The sequence below is a fragment of the Ixodes scapularis genome, unplaced genomic scaffold (assembly GCF_016920785.2).
Source record: "Ixodes scapularis isolate PalLabHiFi unplaced genomic scaffold, ASM1692078v2 PGA_scaffold6__148_contigs__length_123643588, whole genome shotgun sequence".
In the NCBI taxonomy this organism is placed as follows: Eukaryota; Metazoa; Arthropoda; class Arachnida; order Ixodida; family Ixodidae; genus Ixodes; species Ixodes scapularis.
This window is the reverse complement of record NW_024609881.1, coordinates 48,446,792-48,464,512: the sequence shown is the minus strand read 5'-3', so window position 1 is coordinate 48,464,512 and position 17,721 is coordinate 48,446,792. Positions and strand designations below refer to the sequence as shown.

The 17,721-nt window shown below is 47.2% G+C and overlaps 1 protein-coding gene and 1 pseudogene across 1 annotated transcript in view; one reads left to right on the top strand and one right to left on the bottom strand.

Moving 5' to 3' along the window:
• Window positions 1-653, top strand: part of LOC8032364 (MAM and LDL-receptor class A domain-containing protein 1) — a 235,723-nt gene extending 235,070 nt beyond the window's left edge. Inside the window, exon 62 of the mRNA XM_040206373.3 lies at window positions 259-653. Within this exon, the coding sequence (XP_040062307.2) occupies window positions 259-266 (8 nt within the window). The 3' untranslated portion in view covers window positions 267-653. The remainder of the gene's footprint in view (window positions 1-258) is intronic.
• Window positions 654-8,378: 7,725 nt separating this feature from the next.
• Window positions 8,379-12,002, bottom strand: LOC115327447 (annotated as a pseudogene).
• Window positions 12,003-17,721: the final 5,719 nt, after the last annotated feature.

Sequence of the window (17,721 nt, the reverse complement as noted above, 5' to 3'; positions counted from 1 at the left end):
CTAGTTGGTTTTGGAACTTTGAATACATTTTAGCGCTCAAAACACAACGACAAAAGGACGAGAATCAGACATTACAATATATACGCTACTAACAACTGATTTTATTACATGGAACGTCACTTATATACCATCCGTGTTTCTAATACAGCCCCATCACTACAGCCAAGCGGGGGACGGGTTGGCTAGTTTTTTTGTTCTTGTGTTCTGAGCGCTAAAATGTATTCCATAATAACGAATGTTCCTTTTTTTTTTTTGCAGGAATCTGACATCTGCACAACGCCAGAAGAAAACATCTGAAGACATAACCAGTTTCAATCAACAAGATTGTGTCATCACCAGTCATCATTGAGATAGCGACATAAGTCAGATATTTCTTTTTTCTTTCTTAACACCTTCTACTCCAAGGGTTAATAAGATACGCGAAGTCAATAGAGCGTCAATATCATTGCGAAGTATAGTATATGCTTCTTAACCCTTTCGCGGCATCGACGCCCGTTCCCGCGAGCTGTACCGCGTACTTGGAACATTATGTAGCGCGCTTACCCAACTGTGTGCTGCAGCAGAGAAATGGATGCAACAGTTATTTTGGAAACTTTCAAAATATCAGTGCAACGATTTTCAGACTTTGGTCAATTAATTGCGGAAATCGGTCTCTGTCATCCATAAAATATAAAAACAAATAAAAAACTGCTTTTTTCTTTACCAGCGTGCTCTAGTCTTTAATAAAATTGAAATATGACCAAATCAGGGTAATCGTCAACTCTCATGCCGTCCTTCGAGGGACGTCACAAGGTGTATTAAATTGTTTCCCGTGGAGTTTTGTATTCAGAGTCCTGAATACAGAACCGGTCCAAACCGACGCCTACTTCGTCTTCCAAAAAGCGGAACCCGGACTTTTTTTGTTTTAAGTGTCTGACGTCATTGGGGACATATATGTATTCGGCTGACCGCATTCAGGGTTGGATAGATATCAACTTGGAAGGGGCCCACAAACACCGGCCAGGAGCAGCGGGGAGCCCCTCGCTTCTCGCAAACTCTTCAAGAGAACAAAGGCAGGCTTTAGAAGCAGTCTCTTCTGCTCTATACTGCTCCTCGAAGACTAGCTTGCCACTAAACATTTCCGCTTAGCCGTCATGGAGAGCCGCCGTGACCGTCGCCCCATTGGCTGCTCCCGCCGCCGGTCCGCCGGTGCTTCGTCCAATGAAACCTGCACGCTTTCGACCAGCAGCGGGTCGCGGAAACTATAAAAAAAATATCAGTGTTCCTCTAACCACAAGCCGAAATCCCATTTGGTTTGAACCGTCCATTGGCAGCTTAGCATGGCCGAAGATTGCTGCGAGCGATCGAGACAAAAGACGGTTCACCACGGGGTCAAAAAGGAAGTAGCACCAAAGATGAAATGTTGTACCTAGAGTAAGGAGCTCGCGCTTGTATCCTTTTCTGTGCCACATCGTAAGGTGAAATATAGTATAGACTTTTCCTGCAAGCAGACTGATTACCTTGGGCTTAGAGGTGTTCAGATTTTACAACCTTCTGTGCAAATCAACAGCGTCATTTTTTTTTTTAATTTAAACAAAAATATTTATGGATATTCAGAGGTTTTTTTTTGTGCATTTATAATATTGACCAGTGTATCATCCGAAATATTTTTGAACTGAATAACAGCCCTGTTATGAAAAAAAATTCTCCCTACGGGATGTTTAGCGGCTCTATGGAAAACCTACAGAGCATGTCTGCACGCTGCACGTGTTCAACCCATTAAGTAATTTTCATACTCCTGTTGTGGACATCTTTCTTTTCTCTTTGCGGAGTGACAAATTAAATAATTAACACAAAAGAGAATATTCCATCGAGCCGTTTCTTTAAATGTGGCATTTCTGTCCTGGAAAACCGATCTGAGATTGCAAAAAGTCCTGCGTGACTACACGCCAACAAACTGCCATGTTAATGCCTTTAGCCACGTGGGACTTTTTTTTTATTTAGTGCACTTTTTCTAATTTAAAAAGAAATAGGCACGCGAGGTTACCTTGATGAAAACGACGCGATGGGATGTTTGTGAACACGCTCTACAACTTTTGTACTGGAGGGTTTGCACACAAAGTATTATTCATAAAGTTAGCTAATTAATTTGTATTAATTACCCACTTTGGCTCATTGTAGAAAAAAGTTGACTTGATCGATAGAATTGCTAAGAATGGTTCGACGCGCCTGCACCAACCTTCCTTTGTAAGTCTTGCAACAAATTAGCTGAAACACCTTGTATCTTACGAGCCTCGTGGCTTCCAAGCAGTAATCAGCTGACTTGTCTTCCAAGTCACATTTTATATAGTAAGAAATCTCAGTTTCAAATAAGCCAAAACAAAAAAAAAGATGAAAACTAAACAGTTGCTGCACTAAAATTAAATATTTGAACTGTCCAGAATGCACTACACATAAGATAATCAAACAATGAAAAATTAAAACGTGCTTACCTTTTACTACTTTTATTATTATATGTTGACGTCATTTGCATTGTTCTTTTTTTTCTGATTTATAACTCAAAAATGCAATATATATTTTGCTTGTAAGCGATTATTTGACGGGACGAAGTAGGTATCATAAATTCTTTCACACTGACGCCGTGGGAATGTGCAGCTATTGATCATGAGGTGTACACATTACACACCCATAATCTTAAAGGAAAAATAATATAAATTTTTTGATAGAGGACTACACCGTTTGCAGTCTTGAGTGGTGTTTTTTACGACTATATAGGGATTAGTTTTCCAATAAATGTTAGTTGCGAGTGCACCAGACGTTCATTTCTTGTCCCTGTCTTTATTCGGCGCTTGTCTGCGACCATGAATGAACTTGTCCCAATTACCACATTTATGGTTACAGCCAGTTGAGCCCTAAGCTGGTCGTAGTTGGACCCCTATTGGTCCTAACTGATTCTAAGTTGGAACCGGCTAGTCCAAGTTTGAACCAGTTGAGATTCAACTGTTCCAGCTTAAAAAGATTCACTTGGGTAGATCAAAGTAACGTAATTGGCAAATGTCCACCCTTTCAATTTCGTAGGTATTAAATAGAGCCTGTCGCTTGTTTCATGCGTTAGAATTAGAGCGCTAGCTTTGACGAAAACCCGGCGGTGTCTGACATTTTGTCAACGTTGGGAAAAGAGGGAGAAGGAGGGGACAGGGTGACGCGTACGACGCTTCCATTGGTCCGAAGTGCTGACGTCAGCATGCGTCATCCTCTCCCTTTCTTCCCGGTGCTGATAAACTGACAGACACCGTCGGGTTTTCGTCAAAGGAGAGCCGCATAGCTGACGTGGAGCCAGAGAAGGGGAGGCACCACTTCGCTGTAGAACACGGGCGTGCTCATTGGCCGTTCTGCCGTCGCCGGATATTCCTCTCCTTGGGTTTCCGCGGTAGCGGTGCGTGGGCTGTGATATGTGTCTGTGGTTAAAACGATAGATACGGTTAGATACGGTTCCCTCCAAGAGTTATATGGATGCGGTTCCTTCCACGAGTGGTATGGATGTGGTTCTTTCCACGAAGAATATGAATGACCTATCCAAGGGCGCGGACGTACTCTGACAGGCGGAAAGTTCAGAAAAGGGGGCGAAACAATCGCAGGAAGATCCATTGGTGGATTCTTAAGGAATGCGTTAGCATGACGCTTGAGAAACGCCACACACGTCCCCTTTGGGCAACGCTGACACTGACCCCGTAACGAGGCCAGAAAGAGGCAGCAAAAAAATGTAGGAAGCAAAAGAGAAAGTAAAAACAGAAAAGTAAAAAGGTCAGCTTTAGTGATTCCCAAATGGGGACATGTGTGGCATTTCCCAAGGGTCATGCTAATGCAGTCCCTAAAAATCCACCAATACATCTTTCTGCCATTTTTAAAGCATCAAATGCTTTTTCACGCTACCCCCCAATCCCAAACTTTTGTCCGCCCATCCGTCCGCGCATTTTCCGCTAAATTTAGCGGGGAAAGCAGCGTCACTTGATGTTACCTGACATCACGTGACCTATACACTTCAAGGAAATTGACGGCACGCGACCTATACGTCAATTCTGTTTCCCCGCTAAAATTAGCGGGAATTTAGGGAGTTTTCGTGAATCGTTTTCGCCATCCCGAAACGCTCTGCGTAACCCTCTACGATACCCGGAACTCTACAGTGAAGGACATCGGCGCTCAGGCGCATTAGGGCTTCGTTGCGGAGGGCTTAGCGGAAAGGCAAACGCGGTCTACGAAAGCTCCCTATTGACGTCATGTAACTTATGCTTAGGGTTCCGTGTTTTCGAATAAATCCAAAAAACTCCGAAAAATACGCGCCGGTATATAATAAAACGCAGTCTTCGAAAACTCCCTATGGAATTCCCGTGACGACCGCAGCAGCTCGCCGTATCAAAGAAGGAAATATGCAGTCCCCTCGTTCGTGTTGCAGGTGTTAAGTTATCGCTGCTGTCGCCGCCGACAGCTTTAGAAATGCGGAGTGTCGAGACTTCCGAGCATCTCATGATCTCTTCGCAGCCAATCAGAATGCAGCATGAACCGAGAAGAGCGCCGAAGAACCAATCACGAAGCAGGACCGTAATAGGCCACGGCCTGGGTTTCTTAACCTCTCAGAAACAAGTAAGGACAACGGTGTGCTAAGCCTATGAGGAGTGCAAGTTCGTCTGCTTCTTGTACAGGGCTGTCGATGATGTCAGAACGACAATGTCTTATTGGCTGATTTTAAAAAAAAGTGGGTGGACCTCAAGGTATCTAGCACGGATGTCTACCCACTGTCCTTCCTAGTGTCACTCATTTAGCGGCTCTAGTCCTGTCAATCACAGCCTATTGGAACTCGGCGTCTTTTTGACGTCACCGGTCCCCCCTGCACAAGAAGCAGGCGACTTGCTTTCCGCATACCTTTGCATAACCGTCGTGAAAAAACGACCCCAATCTAGAGTGGAAATAAATCGTGAGTTACTTTTAAATTAACTCAATCAGATTTATTGAATCGAGATCACGCTATTTGTTTGAATCGGGTCTATTTGCTCTGAATCACTTACTTAAAGTAATGATTTTGTTGTCGCTAGATGCTTTCTATACGCAAAGTGTGCTTTCTGCACGTTCCAAATCACCGAAAACGGTGCGAGAAGGGCAAGTTGGTGTAAATTTATACTACTACGATATAGGTGACACTCACTTGACGTCACTCGCTAGGTTCGCTGGCATCGCCTACCCCGGTCGCCATCTTCGAGGTCTCTTTCTATCGCGGGTGTCGTCTGGCCGGACCTTTTGAGCGTTGTTTAGCAGCATTTTACAACTTTAAAGGGTCTTTTTGACCGAAACTTGTGGGTATTATTATACTTTGGTGCTTTTGAAGCGCCGTAGTAGTATCTTTTGTGTGTTTTAGTTCGTTTTTGTCGCTATCGGACTCGTTCACCGCGGCCGCGTTGCTCCTTCGGCTCCATGAAGCGCTCCGTGTCGCGCGCCGTGCCCACGGCGGTAGCACTTGCAAGGACTGATTTTTCTACTTTGGTGCTTTTGTAGCACGGTGCGATTACTCTTTGTTTTGTTTTGCTAGTTTCTTTATTGTTTTTCTCTAGTGGATTTTCTCCACTACGGCCGTGTAACCGTGTTGCTCCATCTCCTCTGTGTCGTACGTCGTGCCTTCGGTGTTCGTTCCTCTGCAAAAACATACCGTGCGGCTCACAGAGTGCGCAGCTTATGAAAAATGCGGCGCATTTTTCATTAGCCCAAGCGATTTAAAAGCCGCATGTAAGCGAGTTGGCGAGCGGCGAAACAAGCGACGGCGACCCGCTTCGCTGCCGCTTTGCTGCCGCTCGGTCACTCGCGCGACGAGGCAAACCGCATAAAAGCGGCGGGAGCACACAACCAAGGCGATGAGCGCTAAGTTTTCTAGAAATCCTAAAACCGAGCTATGCGACGAGCGGCAGTGAAGGGTGAACCGTATGCAAGCGATTTAGCGAGCGACGGCGACAGCGACGAGCGACAGAGATTTCTCACGGTCGGTAGTCGCGTGCATGGTTTTTGGATTTCTAGAAAACGTTTCTAATCGCCTTGGTCGCGTGCTCCCGTCGTTTTCATGCGGTTTGCCTCGTCGCGCGAGTGACCGAGCGACAGCTAAGCGGGTCATCGTCGCTTGTCTCGTCGCTGCCGCTCGTCTCGTCCCGTCGCTCGCTAAATTGTTTACATGTGGTTCAGCCTCTAAACACGGTACTCGGCGGCAACATGGAAACTAAAACGGCCCGCCCCCAAGATAAACCTTTTTTTTTTCTCTCTTTTGTTCAACGAAGTTTCTTCAACTATATGAAATTAGCACACACTACCAACGTACGACCCCGTACACAAGCCAGTCAAAACGCGACCTCGAAGATGGCGGATCGACGGTGGCGCTCCCTGGCAAAATCGAACCTGCAGGCTCAGTGAATACCACCTAACCCCAATCTAGAGCGGAAATTAATCGTGAGTTAGTTTTAAATTAACTCAATCAGATTTATTGAATCTAGATAACACTATTTGTTTAAATCGGGTCTATTTACTATAAATCACTTACTCGAAGTAATGATTTTGTTGTCGCTAGATGCTTTCTATACGCGAAGTGTGCTTTCTTCACGTTCGAATTCACCTAATCACCGAAAACGGTGCGAGAAGGGCAAGTTGGTGTAAATTTATACTAATCCGATATACACCAAATAATGAAAGCACGAGCTACTATTAAGTCAAGACTACATGGAATCCTCGTACAAGCAGCTTGCGCTCTTTTATTAATTATACTCAAAGCTTTTAGCTGACTTTTTCTCCACTGGCTTCGTGCACACGGTGCCACCTTGGGCACTACCTCTGCAACTAGCTGCAGACGAAAACTCCGCGGCATACAGGCCACCCAGAAAAAAAAAAAAAGAAAAAACGGAACAAAAAAAGGAAAAAAAAACTGAAGTGTTCTTATGAATGACGAAGAATAATGGCCGCTGAGCTCGAGCGCACACTCGCCCCTCCGAAGTGGCTTCTTACTAAGGGGAAAAGTTGAGCTAGTTGGTTCTGAAACATCTTGGGTAAAACCAGAGGTCGGTTCGCCATTCTTTTCTCCTGTCATCTTCCTTCCTTTGTTCAGCTGGCTTCTTAATTTTTTTTTTTTTTAAGTATGCGAAGATGTGACTTACTTTTATGGAGGAGACGTCAAGCGGGTGTCAGACAAACCGGACATACTGAACTTCGTTTGACCTGACGATGAAACACTGAGGACGCAGCGAGCCATCTGAGCCTAGCGCTCACCGCATACATTTCTCGGTAAAAATTACTGCTGCGCAAGCTCCCACGGCGACGACAGCCTGCAATGTGGGGAGTGACGTCACTAGCCTTTCATATATAAAAGTACAAACCCTGATTTCATGGTTGCTGCAGCACCGCTGCGGGTAGGCCACGCATAGTTGGGACTCCAGAGAAGCAGCGTGAATACGAGGAGAGGCAATAGGGAATTGTAGTAGACCGTTTTTATCCTCCGCTACTGTATCCGTCAAGAAAACGCCGCAGCTGCGCAGCCGCGCCGCCAGCCTAATCTGCATAGTTCAAGATCTTGTGGCGGATTACGGAGCGCTATCCGGGTGCTTAGCGGGCAGCGGAAACGGTCTACTACAATTCCCCAATGGGAAAAGAAACGTAATACGACCAGCGGTGGCGTGCTGCGACCAGTGCCGTCATTTGGTATAGTGCAGGGGGCAATCGTTGCAGGTAGGGTGCCTCAATGTCCTTGAAGGCACCCTAGTTGCAGGCGATACCACAGCTTCGCTGGCCAACCGCCTGCACAACGTGGATTGGAGCCACACCTTCTTCCTTTCGCACTTTGGCGCGCAAAATGACACCGCGCGGCTCAAGAACGAAGTGCGAGCTAGCTATAAACAGAGCCGTCTATACTGAGAGAGTTTGGCCAATAGGCGGAGCTTGTTTCCCGCTAGAACAAGCGGATTTCACGATAACACAAAATGGTGTTACTTCTTCGTATTTTTTATTCCTGAGAAATCGCATAGACATGAGTCATAGCCCCAAAATGGCTAACGGAAGTAGTCATCCCTCGGTTGTCAGACTATGCTGCTGTGGTTGCCAGGCTGTCAAACTCTTCTTAAGAAGGCCAAACTCTCTCAGTATAAATTTCTCTGGCTATAAAGTGCAACACTCCCATTTTATTTGTGCCCCCAAAGATGACTTATTTCGCCTCGGAAGAGCACCGCGCGTCCTCACATATTAATACAATTTCTTTGCTTGATACGGGGTTAATCTAGTCCACAAATGCAAGGAATCAAATAACGAGAAATTAATACGTGAATAAAGTGTTTCCGATGTCACATTTATATTAAATTGCAAAAACAAATCAACAGAAAAATCTATGGGATTGAAAACATGTGATATATAATGATTGACATCATAATGTAAATACTCTCGATGTGTTTACCCTGTTCGAAACGCGAGTCCTAGAAAAATGATATAACTGAATAGAGGTGAAACGTCACTGAGAATAAACTAGAGCGACTTTGAATGGGAGATTAAAGGAGAATTTACATTTTTACGCCACCTTTTTTTATTATTGATTGATCATTTGCGAGAGAAGGGAACTCAACATTACTCAAACTCAAACAACAGGTGCAGAGTGTCATCTTTAATAAACCCTCGTTCTTCCAGATACTCCTGATTATACAACTCAAGACATTCAAAACTCTCGTTGGGATTTCTGTCTGGCCTATGGAACGCGCGGTCACGTTTACTTCGACTCACGTCTATCTCCTTAAAAAGGCTCTCTTTATCCGCGTCGTGAATGAGCCAAGCCTTCACAATCTTGCTAAATGGCCATTCGAGGCTTGAATCGTGGGCTCCGGGATAGAGTTTCAACTTTCACGCAAAATAAATGCAGCCATACATTCTGCCACTATAGCATACGATGGACACGTTGTATATACATCCACTCACGTAGTGCCGTGGAGATTCAGCTTTCACCACCTTATTATTTTTTGCTTCTCTCACCAGATATGCGACCTCCTTTAAGTACCAGTGGAATTTCTTTTCTTGCTTATCAGGAGGTACGCCTTGACACGCGCTCTCTGTGACGTTCAGCGGGCATTCGACGTGTGTGCTCGAGTCCCCGATCTGGCACCCTCCCTTGAGTTTGCCGGCGTCACCAGCGACCTCACTCAGTCCGTCCTCCGCAAGAACCGGACCTTCGATGTGAAATCTGAACGAGTGCTCAAAAAGTGTACACTGGGCTTCTAGCTGTTCTTTTGACCTCCTTTCAACTTGCCTGACATCCGCCCGGCACTTGTTGAGACTTGTGTACAGACCGGACAGGTCTTCAGAGAGCTTGCCCAACGCTTCTTTGAGTTTGTTGCTCGTCTGATCGATGCGCTCAGTCATAACCCCCGTTGACAAAATCTGTGACCACTAGGGGTCCAGCGGCGAGTCCGCGGCAACTATGTTCGCAGTGCCCCACAATCTCGCTTCTCAGAGCAGACAAGGAAAACTCAGGGCAAGAGACGACGTGGAAAGCGCACTTGATATTGTGCTTCGGCAGATTGTGAACGGGCCCCACGAAGATGCAGCCATTGGGCTTGTTCCAGCAGGCCACCTTGGTAAAGAAAATGGCAAAAGCACAAATGCATTAATGTTACGTCAAGAGAAAGTTAGATTCATATGATGTTTGCTAAAAGGTTTGTTTGGGCTAGTTGGTAATTTGACACCTTGACGTAAAAAGAGCATAACTGGACAACGACGAACGAAGAACAAGAAAAGCGCTGAGTCCCGCCTGTTTTTGTCCTTCGTCTTCGTCCCTATCTAGCATTTTAGCGGGTTGTATTTTGGTTGCTAGAATGTAGCGGCAAACTTTAAAATCATCAGAGATGCCAAAGCTCAGTAGTCAAAAACATTCGTTGTATTACTCCCAACGTTACGCTACATTTCACTGGGAGATCCCGAAAACATTCATATACGGCGTCCCCCCCCCCCCCCCCTCCCCCCCCCCCCCCCCAAATATTTACAAGTTTTTTTTTTTTTTTTTGCTTTTTTTTTAAAACAAGTTGCGCATCTACGAACGCTCATTCTCCGTTAAAATGTAGCACTATAAATGTCCGAACCGGATGCCGACGTTTCAGCACTAACCGTTATCTTTTGCTCAAAAGTCATAAGTGGTTTTCTGAAACTTTGAATGGAAAAATTGGGCCAATATTCCCCCGTTTTCGATAACTGCATGTCTCCATGTATTGAAGATCTATAACCTCGATATATTCGAGGTTATAGATTATTTAAGAAAATCATCTATAACTTTTTAATGAGATAACCGTTAGTGTTGAAACTTTGGATGCATCTGGTTGGGACCCCTAGCTCCACATTTAAGTAGAGAATAAGCGATGGGCGATGCGTTTTCTTTTCTTTCTTTCTTTTTTGCGAGGTCAAAAATTTTTGTACATTTTTTTGAGGAGACACTTTGTACTTCGTTGGACTTTAGATTCGGACGCAGCCCATGTTACGAGCAGAGGGAATCAATCAGCCAGCGTCATGAGTGCGGCAACATGGCGTTCGCCATGTTTCTGTCTGTGTTTTATTATCGGTGAAACAATTAAGTGCACGGATGACCCACTGATTTGAGCTTTTGATATTGTTTGATCGGTCTATCAGCTCGTAGCATCGGTTGCGTATAAGGTTGGTTAAACAGTTTAATGCCAAATATTACTACATTCTTGTTTTCCAACCTAGATGAGAAACAGACCTAAATTAGGTGGCCATAGATCAAAACCGTCTGTCGTTTCAATCTTATAGATAGAGCACTGCAGATCCGCGGATTATCCGCGGATATACGCAGATATCCGCAGTAAACTGGCGGATGCGGATAAAAATTAGACCGATTTTGGCGGATTGCGGATCGGATGCGGATGTCAGGGGCTGCGGATGTGGATATCCGCGGATCCTGATCTAAATTATTGCCTGGTGGCATTCAGTCCGTCGACTGACGTTTCATCAGATCGTTTCGTCGGCGTGCGACATTTGATCGAAAGGCTTCCCGTGTTCGTTTCATCGAAAAACCTTAGACGTTTTGTCGCGCACGACCCTGCTATTTTCGTAACAAACTTTTTGTATCTCGCCCCGCAGTGCCCACACCTGGTGTGGGGAAACCGGGCTTGTTTGGAAGCACTGTGTTCGTGTATAAACCTTTTCAGCTGCCCCCCCCCCCCCCCCCCCCCCCCCTCCCCGCCATGGGCGCTGCCATTTTAGAATCACGCGTCGCGGCCTCCATTTGGTTGATTGCACCGCTCTCTTCCCCGCACCTGGGGAATGCCTTCGTATTTTTCGTCGCGTTTCAATGCGTTTTCTTTCCTTAATTTGGAATGTTTCGTCCGATACTTACATTTACTGCCTACAAATGCATTACATCATTGCGAACTGTTGCAGTTAATTTTGTAGCACAAATTCACTATTTTCACCGTCGGCTTACCGGGTAGCTGCGATGAGCGCCATATGATGCACGTCGAATTAACGTTAGCACTGTCGCACGTTGAGTGTATAGATGACACTGAGATGGCACGATGGGCAAACGCCAATTACTTATGACAACTCAAATTTCCTTACTAATGGCGGAACATTCGCAATAGGACTCGAAAGATGACGGTAACAATCAGCGTAAAGAGCCACTATCTTTGTTTCTTGAATGCATCGTCCTTTGTATTCATAACAGATTAAAAAGCACTTGTTTTTAATTATATGGGGAAACTCGTGGAAAGGTTGGTCAACGTGCGTTTTATTTGATGCTAGGCATTATGGTACGTCAACAGCAGGCCATTTGCTTGGTCACAATATCACACCTACAAATGTGTTCCTGCAGTCTCGGGGGTTTCGCACTGTTCAAGACTGATCTGTCTGTCCTGGTTGGTGCTTGCGGTAGTTCCGCTTCGTTACGCTGTAAAACAAGCCGGAGAAATTAGCGCCAGCACACAAAAAGCGTTGTTCAATTTCTGTAGACCGGCCATTTTGACGGTATGGAATGCAGGTTGCAAAAGAGCCCTGGATGCTATAGCCATCAGCACGCGCTCAGCGTTCGCGCACACAGCTATGGCCGCCAGTGAATACTACCTGTTGGCGGAGAAGCGGTCACGTGCGCCGAGCTGGATCCGATCTTCGTAGAGGAAAACGGCCTTGCAGAGCGCCGAGTTTCGGAGGAACATATTTTCCGCTTTGCGTTCGCAAACATAGACTAAAATCGAACGAACCGAAAGCTGCCTAAGTCACTGAAAATTATGTGTAGGAACTGGGTACAGTACAATAGCCTTTTTTCATAACGCGAGCGATGTTTTAGAACATACGCTTGCAAATTGCAAGGTACGGGAAGCAGACGACACTGACGACGATCGCGTTGCTCGCGTCTGCGGCTCTCGCGGAGTGATACGCGATACGCGAACGGCACATCCGGCCATCTTGGCTACTCGGCGAGCTCTCATTCGAAAGCGAGCGGACGGCGTTTCCGTCAGCCGCTGCGTTGTTTATCACAATGAATTTTGCATGCGCATAGAAAGAGCCCCGTGAAAAGGGCAGGCTGTAGTGTTACGAAGTGCATAAATCGCGCGGACAGCAGCAACAACTTGTACAGGATTCCGACGGCGAGAAATGATGTGATTCGCCGCCTCGTGTGACCACGCGATTGGCCTGATGTTGACATACCATAATGCCTAGCATCAGATAAAACGCACGCTGACATACCTTTCCACGAGTTTCCTCATATAATTAAAAGCAACTGTCCTTTTTTTATCTGTTATGAATGCAAAAGATGATGCTTTCAAGAAACAAAGAGAGTGGCCTTTTACCCTGATTGTTACCGTCACCTTTTGCGTCCTATGCGAATGTTCCGCCCCTATTAGTAAGGAATCCTGAGTTGTCATAAGTAATTGGCCTTTGAACCATCGTTCGGGCGGGCGGAGAACGTGGGAAGGGCGAAACTGCGCAAGATCGCAAAGAAACGCGGAGCCAGAACTAGAGCCCTCCGCCGATTGGCCGGGAGAGGAGCTCCCTACTACGTCACGGCGCGTTTTCGTGCGCATTCAGAAAAAAGTTGAAGGTGTCCAACTTTCTTATGCGCGCAGGGAAGGTGCAATGAATCAGCGCGACTTCACGAAATAGGCAATGCCTACGCGCGCACAAACACGCGTTGGTTGGGATCGCGCTTTACTTCACCACGACACGACACCACCACGACCGTGGAGCCGTGGGGGCCACACACCACGACCACCACGGTGATGCGCGATCCACGGGCGGGCTATTTGCAACCCAGAGGTATGGTATGGATCGCGTCTCCGACTGGTGTGTTTAGCGTCCTTTCCCGCCCATACATCAAAAGTGGTCCTGAAGTGGCAACAAATGACGTCACAGAAGCCGGAGTGTCATGCTGTTGCCTGTGGCGATCCTGGCCGTTGGCGGTAGAAATGCTGGCGAAAAGCACCAGCGAACGCGAGTGTCGCTGTCGTCAAAGCGTCCCAGGCATCCCAACTTCCGGCTGCTGTAACTTCAGTGGGCTGCCGCATTAGGGAGGGACCTACAGCAGAACAGGCGTCTGTCACATACACCATAACTGTTGGAACGCCGCCAGGATCGCGACCGGCGACAGCATGACACATCTATGACGTCATCAGGCGGAAATCGAGGGACCACTTTTTTGGCCACGGTAAACACACCAGTCGGAGACGCGTTACAGGCACCATACCCAGAGGGAAACAGGAGACGACGATGACAGCGCATGCGCGGCTCGTCGCCGCACGTCGCACTATTTTCCTTACGCAGCGCGCCGCAGCACGCCGCCTTGCGTCTGCGCCTTCGTGTTTTCTGCAAAATCGACCTTGGCTTCCCGCAGAGCTTGGCTACAGAATGGCACCATTGCGATGGTCTGCCTATAATAAATCCGAGCATTGAAAGCAAAGGCAGCGATAGGTGAGGGAAAAAAGGGCGAGGAAGGCCGGGAAAGAGAGGAGGGGTAACAGCGGGTGAGGAGAGAAGGGGCGAGAATTAGGAACATTGCAGGGGATAGGAGGTTTCGCTTTTCCTCTGCAGCCCCCTAATGCTTGCCCTTTCTTCCCTCACCCAGCGCAGCCTTTGCGTCCACTGCACAATTTTAGTGAGAGATAGTATACACGAACTCATCTCTGTTACGTCACGGCGCGGTGGTGGCGCGTCGGACGCACTTCCGGTCCGGGGCTGTGGGCGGAAGTGCCCATCTGAGACGTGTATTCCTGTGTTGTTTTGAAAGGAACCAGACAAAAACCTGCCTTCTTGTCAAAATGCTGCGACTGTGGCTGTACCAAAAGGGTCGAGAAAGGTTTGAAGGTCAGTTTCCATGCGCTCGGTTCGTCGGAGAACGTGTATATGTGCCGTGAAAAGGGAAAACCAGACGCCGTCGGACCACGATTGCTTGGGCGGGAAGGATTTTGAGTTGAATTCACGGATACTTCTGGCCATCAGATTTATTTGTTTTGTTTCAAAATGAACGCCGGAAAACCGTCAAGTTGTACGGACCACCTGCGGACTACGTTCAGTGCGTCTTCAAGTTCAAACGGTCGCCTGATCGTTTGAACTGTCGTCAGCTCTTTCAAACGTTTCTGCTTGTCGTCTGCTCTTTTAGAGGACACCGGCCCGCGTAGACCAAACGTGGGCCCGGTAGTTGCGATAAGAAGTAAGTGCAGGCCTCAAAAGACTTAAGAAGTTTGAAGGTTGGTAAGCAGGCTCGACGTAAACAGTAGATACAAGGACATGTTGATCACCAGTGGCCATCACCGACTTGTTATGCCTGGTTGACTTGGTTAGATTCTGCTTGCGATTTTCAGTACCGACGTCGACCATCTCAGCTACGGTTCACGCTTTTGCAGTCTGAGCGATGTCGCTACTGAAAATTGCGAGCGAAATCTAATCATGTGAATCAGGCTTTAGCGTACATTCTGCGGCGTCCACGCGGAATGAATCGCCGCATGTCAGATTATTCACGCGAAGTATTGCTGTGTAACGAGCCTCGTTAATTTCGCTGACGCCGCTCAAGTAGTCAGACATCGTTAGGAAGACGTAGAATCAACAATTCGAACGCGAAAAAGGGCAGGGGGACTCACACCGACGCCGACAACATCGCATTTCAATGGTTTGTTTATGGGCGACGGCGAGCTTCTTGCCCAAGGTGGGTGAGGAGGAGTGGCAAATCCCGTGCGCCGACATCCTGGGTCCCGAGTGAAAGATCGCAAAAGAGAGCGACAGAACACGAGAGAAAGAAACCAACGTTGCCAGCTGAAGGACGACAGTCGCAATGGTAATCGCGAAGACTGAAAACTTTCAGCAATATAAATAGTGATAATTTAGCATTGTAAACAAAATTTTGAGCTTTTCTAACGCTTATTAAAAGCGGTATATTCATTACGATGCATTAACTTCCCTTCTGCCGAAATCTCTGAAATCTGGTGGTTGCGCGGTTTCGTATTCCTCAACCGCGCCCACCCGCGCCCCTCCGGCGAAGCCGGGTATCTGGTTTATTTTAGCGTTGACCCAGGTTTATTTTAGCGTTGACTATGGTTTATTTTAGCGTTGACCCTTTTACATAGCGCGCGGCCGTACATCCGCGCGCTATGTAAAAAGAAAGCTTCGAAAGGAACGCGAATATCTTTCCACCGGTAAGTTCGTGGATTGTTGAAGTTCATGAAACTGCACTGATGATATAATTACATTTGTGAAATTGAAAGCAGTTGGTAACCATGTGTGGGACCCTGAGGGTCTGCCTGCACCAAGGAGCTTATAATAGGCAGGAGGTGGCGTCCCTATCCCCAATGCATGGAGCGAAGTGTAACGGAAGTAGGCGTGGCCACGAGCCGCAACGAGCATTTCTTGACCAGTGAAAAGCCTACTGAGTGGGCGCGGCCATTAATTTCGGTGCAAACAACCGCGTTGCCATGACATTTCCGTGGCAACGCGACTGTGTGCACCGAAAGTAATGGCGGCACCCACTGTTATTTGAAACAGCGCTTAACGGGAGACTTTTATATTATAAACGAACGCCTGGTTGCCCAGCAGAAAGTAAGTGACGAGAATTGAGACGCTCTAGACGACGCACCGTGAAGGACTTGGCGGTGCGCAACGTATTTTTAATAAACAGCAGCAGCAGATCGCATGAGCGCGCATGCAAGCCAGGAGCGCACAGAACGGGCTCGCGCTTCCAGTTCTGACTTCGCTCGCACATAATGTGGAACTAAGTATAAACACTCACGCTGCAAAGAATTTGCATCGTGGACGCCCACGGCGGACGCCGACCGCATCGAAAGCTAGCCTCGTGAAGCACACGCCGGAGCAGATTAGAAAGCAGACGAACCGCCGGTGCGCTACCCCACGGCCTCGGAACGGGTGCGTAAGGCAGTCTGGGATTAAACGTATCTTCCGGCTTCACTCAGGCTGACGTCATGCCGGGTCCTGTCTGTTTAAACGTCCTTGGCCTGCATGCTCCGCCGCTTGCGGCAGCCAGAATGCATGGGAAATTGGCGGACCTTTTCCTCTAAAGCCTCTAAAGTTAGTATGTATCGGTGTTTGTGGAGAATAACATAGAGAACGAAAACAGGACAACACATTTCTCCACCAACACCGTAACTTAACCAGCACGCTCCATTTCCACGAGTTAGTATGTATGATCTCTGTTTTGCCCATACCCCCATCGCGCATGCGCGGCGCCGGTGGCGTCCGCTAGGGGCGCTCCGGGCGCTCCGGTTTGTTTGTAATCATGAGTTGGTGTATGGGTAACTTAGTCGGCCTAATTTTTTACGCGAAGAAAACCCCACCTTGAAAATATGTAACGTAAAGCTGACTACGTCAACGCACCTTCGGTTAAAGTTCGAGCTTTCCATGACAAAGCGCCGAATTTTCCGGCTAGTTTTACAGGGTAAGATCCACTGGGGGAGGGGGGGGGGGGGGGTCGCCAGACTAAACAGATTTGACAGCATTCCACCCCCTCGTTTCACTCGGATTAAATCATCGAGAGAATAAAAACGGAAATTCCCTTTCCCTCCAACCTTGAGTCGCACCCCCATCTCCTGAAATCTGCCGACGCCCTCGCCTCCTTTGCTTTCACGTGATGAGTTTATCTGTGAAAACCCTACCTACAAGTTTATGTTTTACACATTTTCGGTTTTGGTTTCGACCGGGTAGCAGGCGGGGCTGTAATATTTGTGTCTAACCTCGCACGCCGTCATGTATGTACAAAGATATCCCATGTCCAAATAAATCATTACACATTCCATTACATGCGATCATATTGGATACCCCGTTGAGAGAAAATTAACGTTTTTTTCAAGCGACCACGAGGTGTTGAAAAATAGTTCAGTGCATGGTGCCACTGGTTCTCGCTGTGGGCTTTTGCACAAAAGCCCATAGCGAGCTTTTATACTGAAACCCATTAACCCAATGGTTCAAACTGGGGCAGTAAACGTGTCTGTTATAGCGAGTTCGTTTCACACGCACTGGCACCGTTCGAGTTCTCTCCCAGAATGCATCGCACTCACGGAGTGTTGCACGGAAAACTGGACTCAAACGAACTGCACCGAGTGCAGAAGACTGATGCTGCCGCCATCTATGTTGTAGAAAAGGTACCGACTTCAAACCGAAACTAGCGCCTTTCTGTTCGGAGTGATGCGTGGGACTGCGAGAATGCAGTCGCTACCAACGTTTATCTACAAACATTGG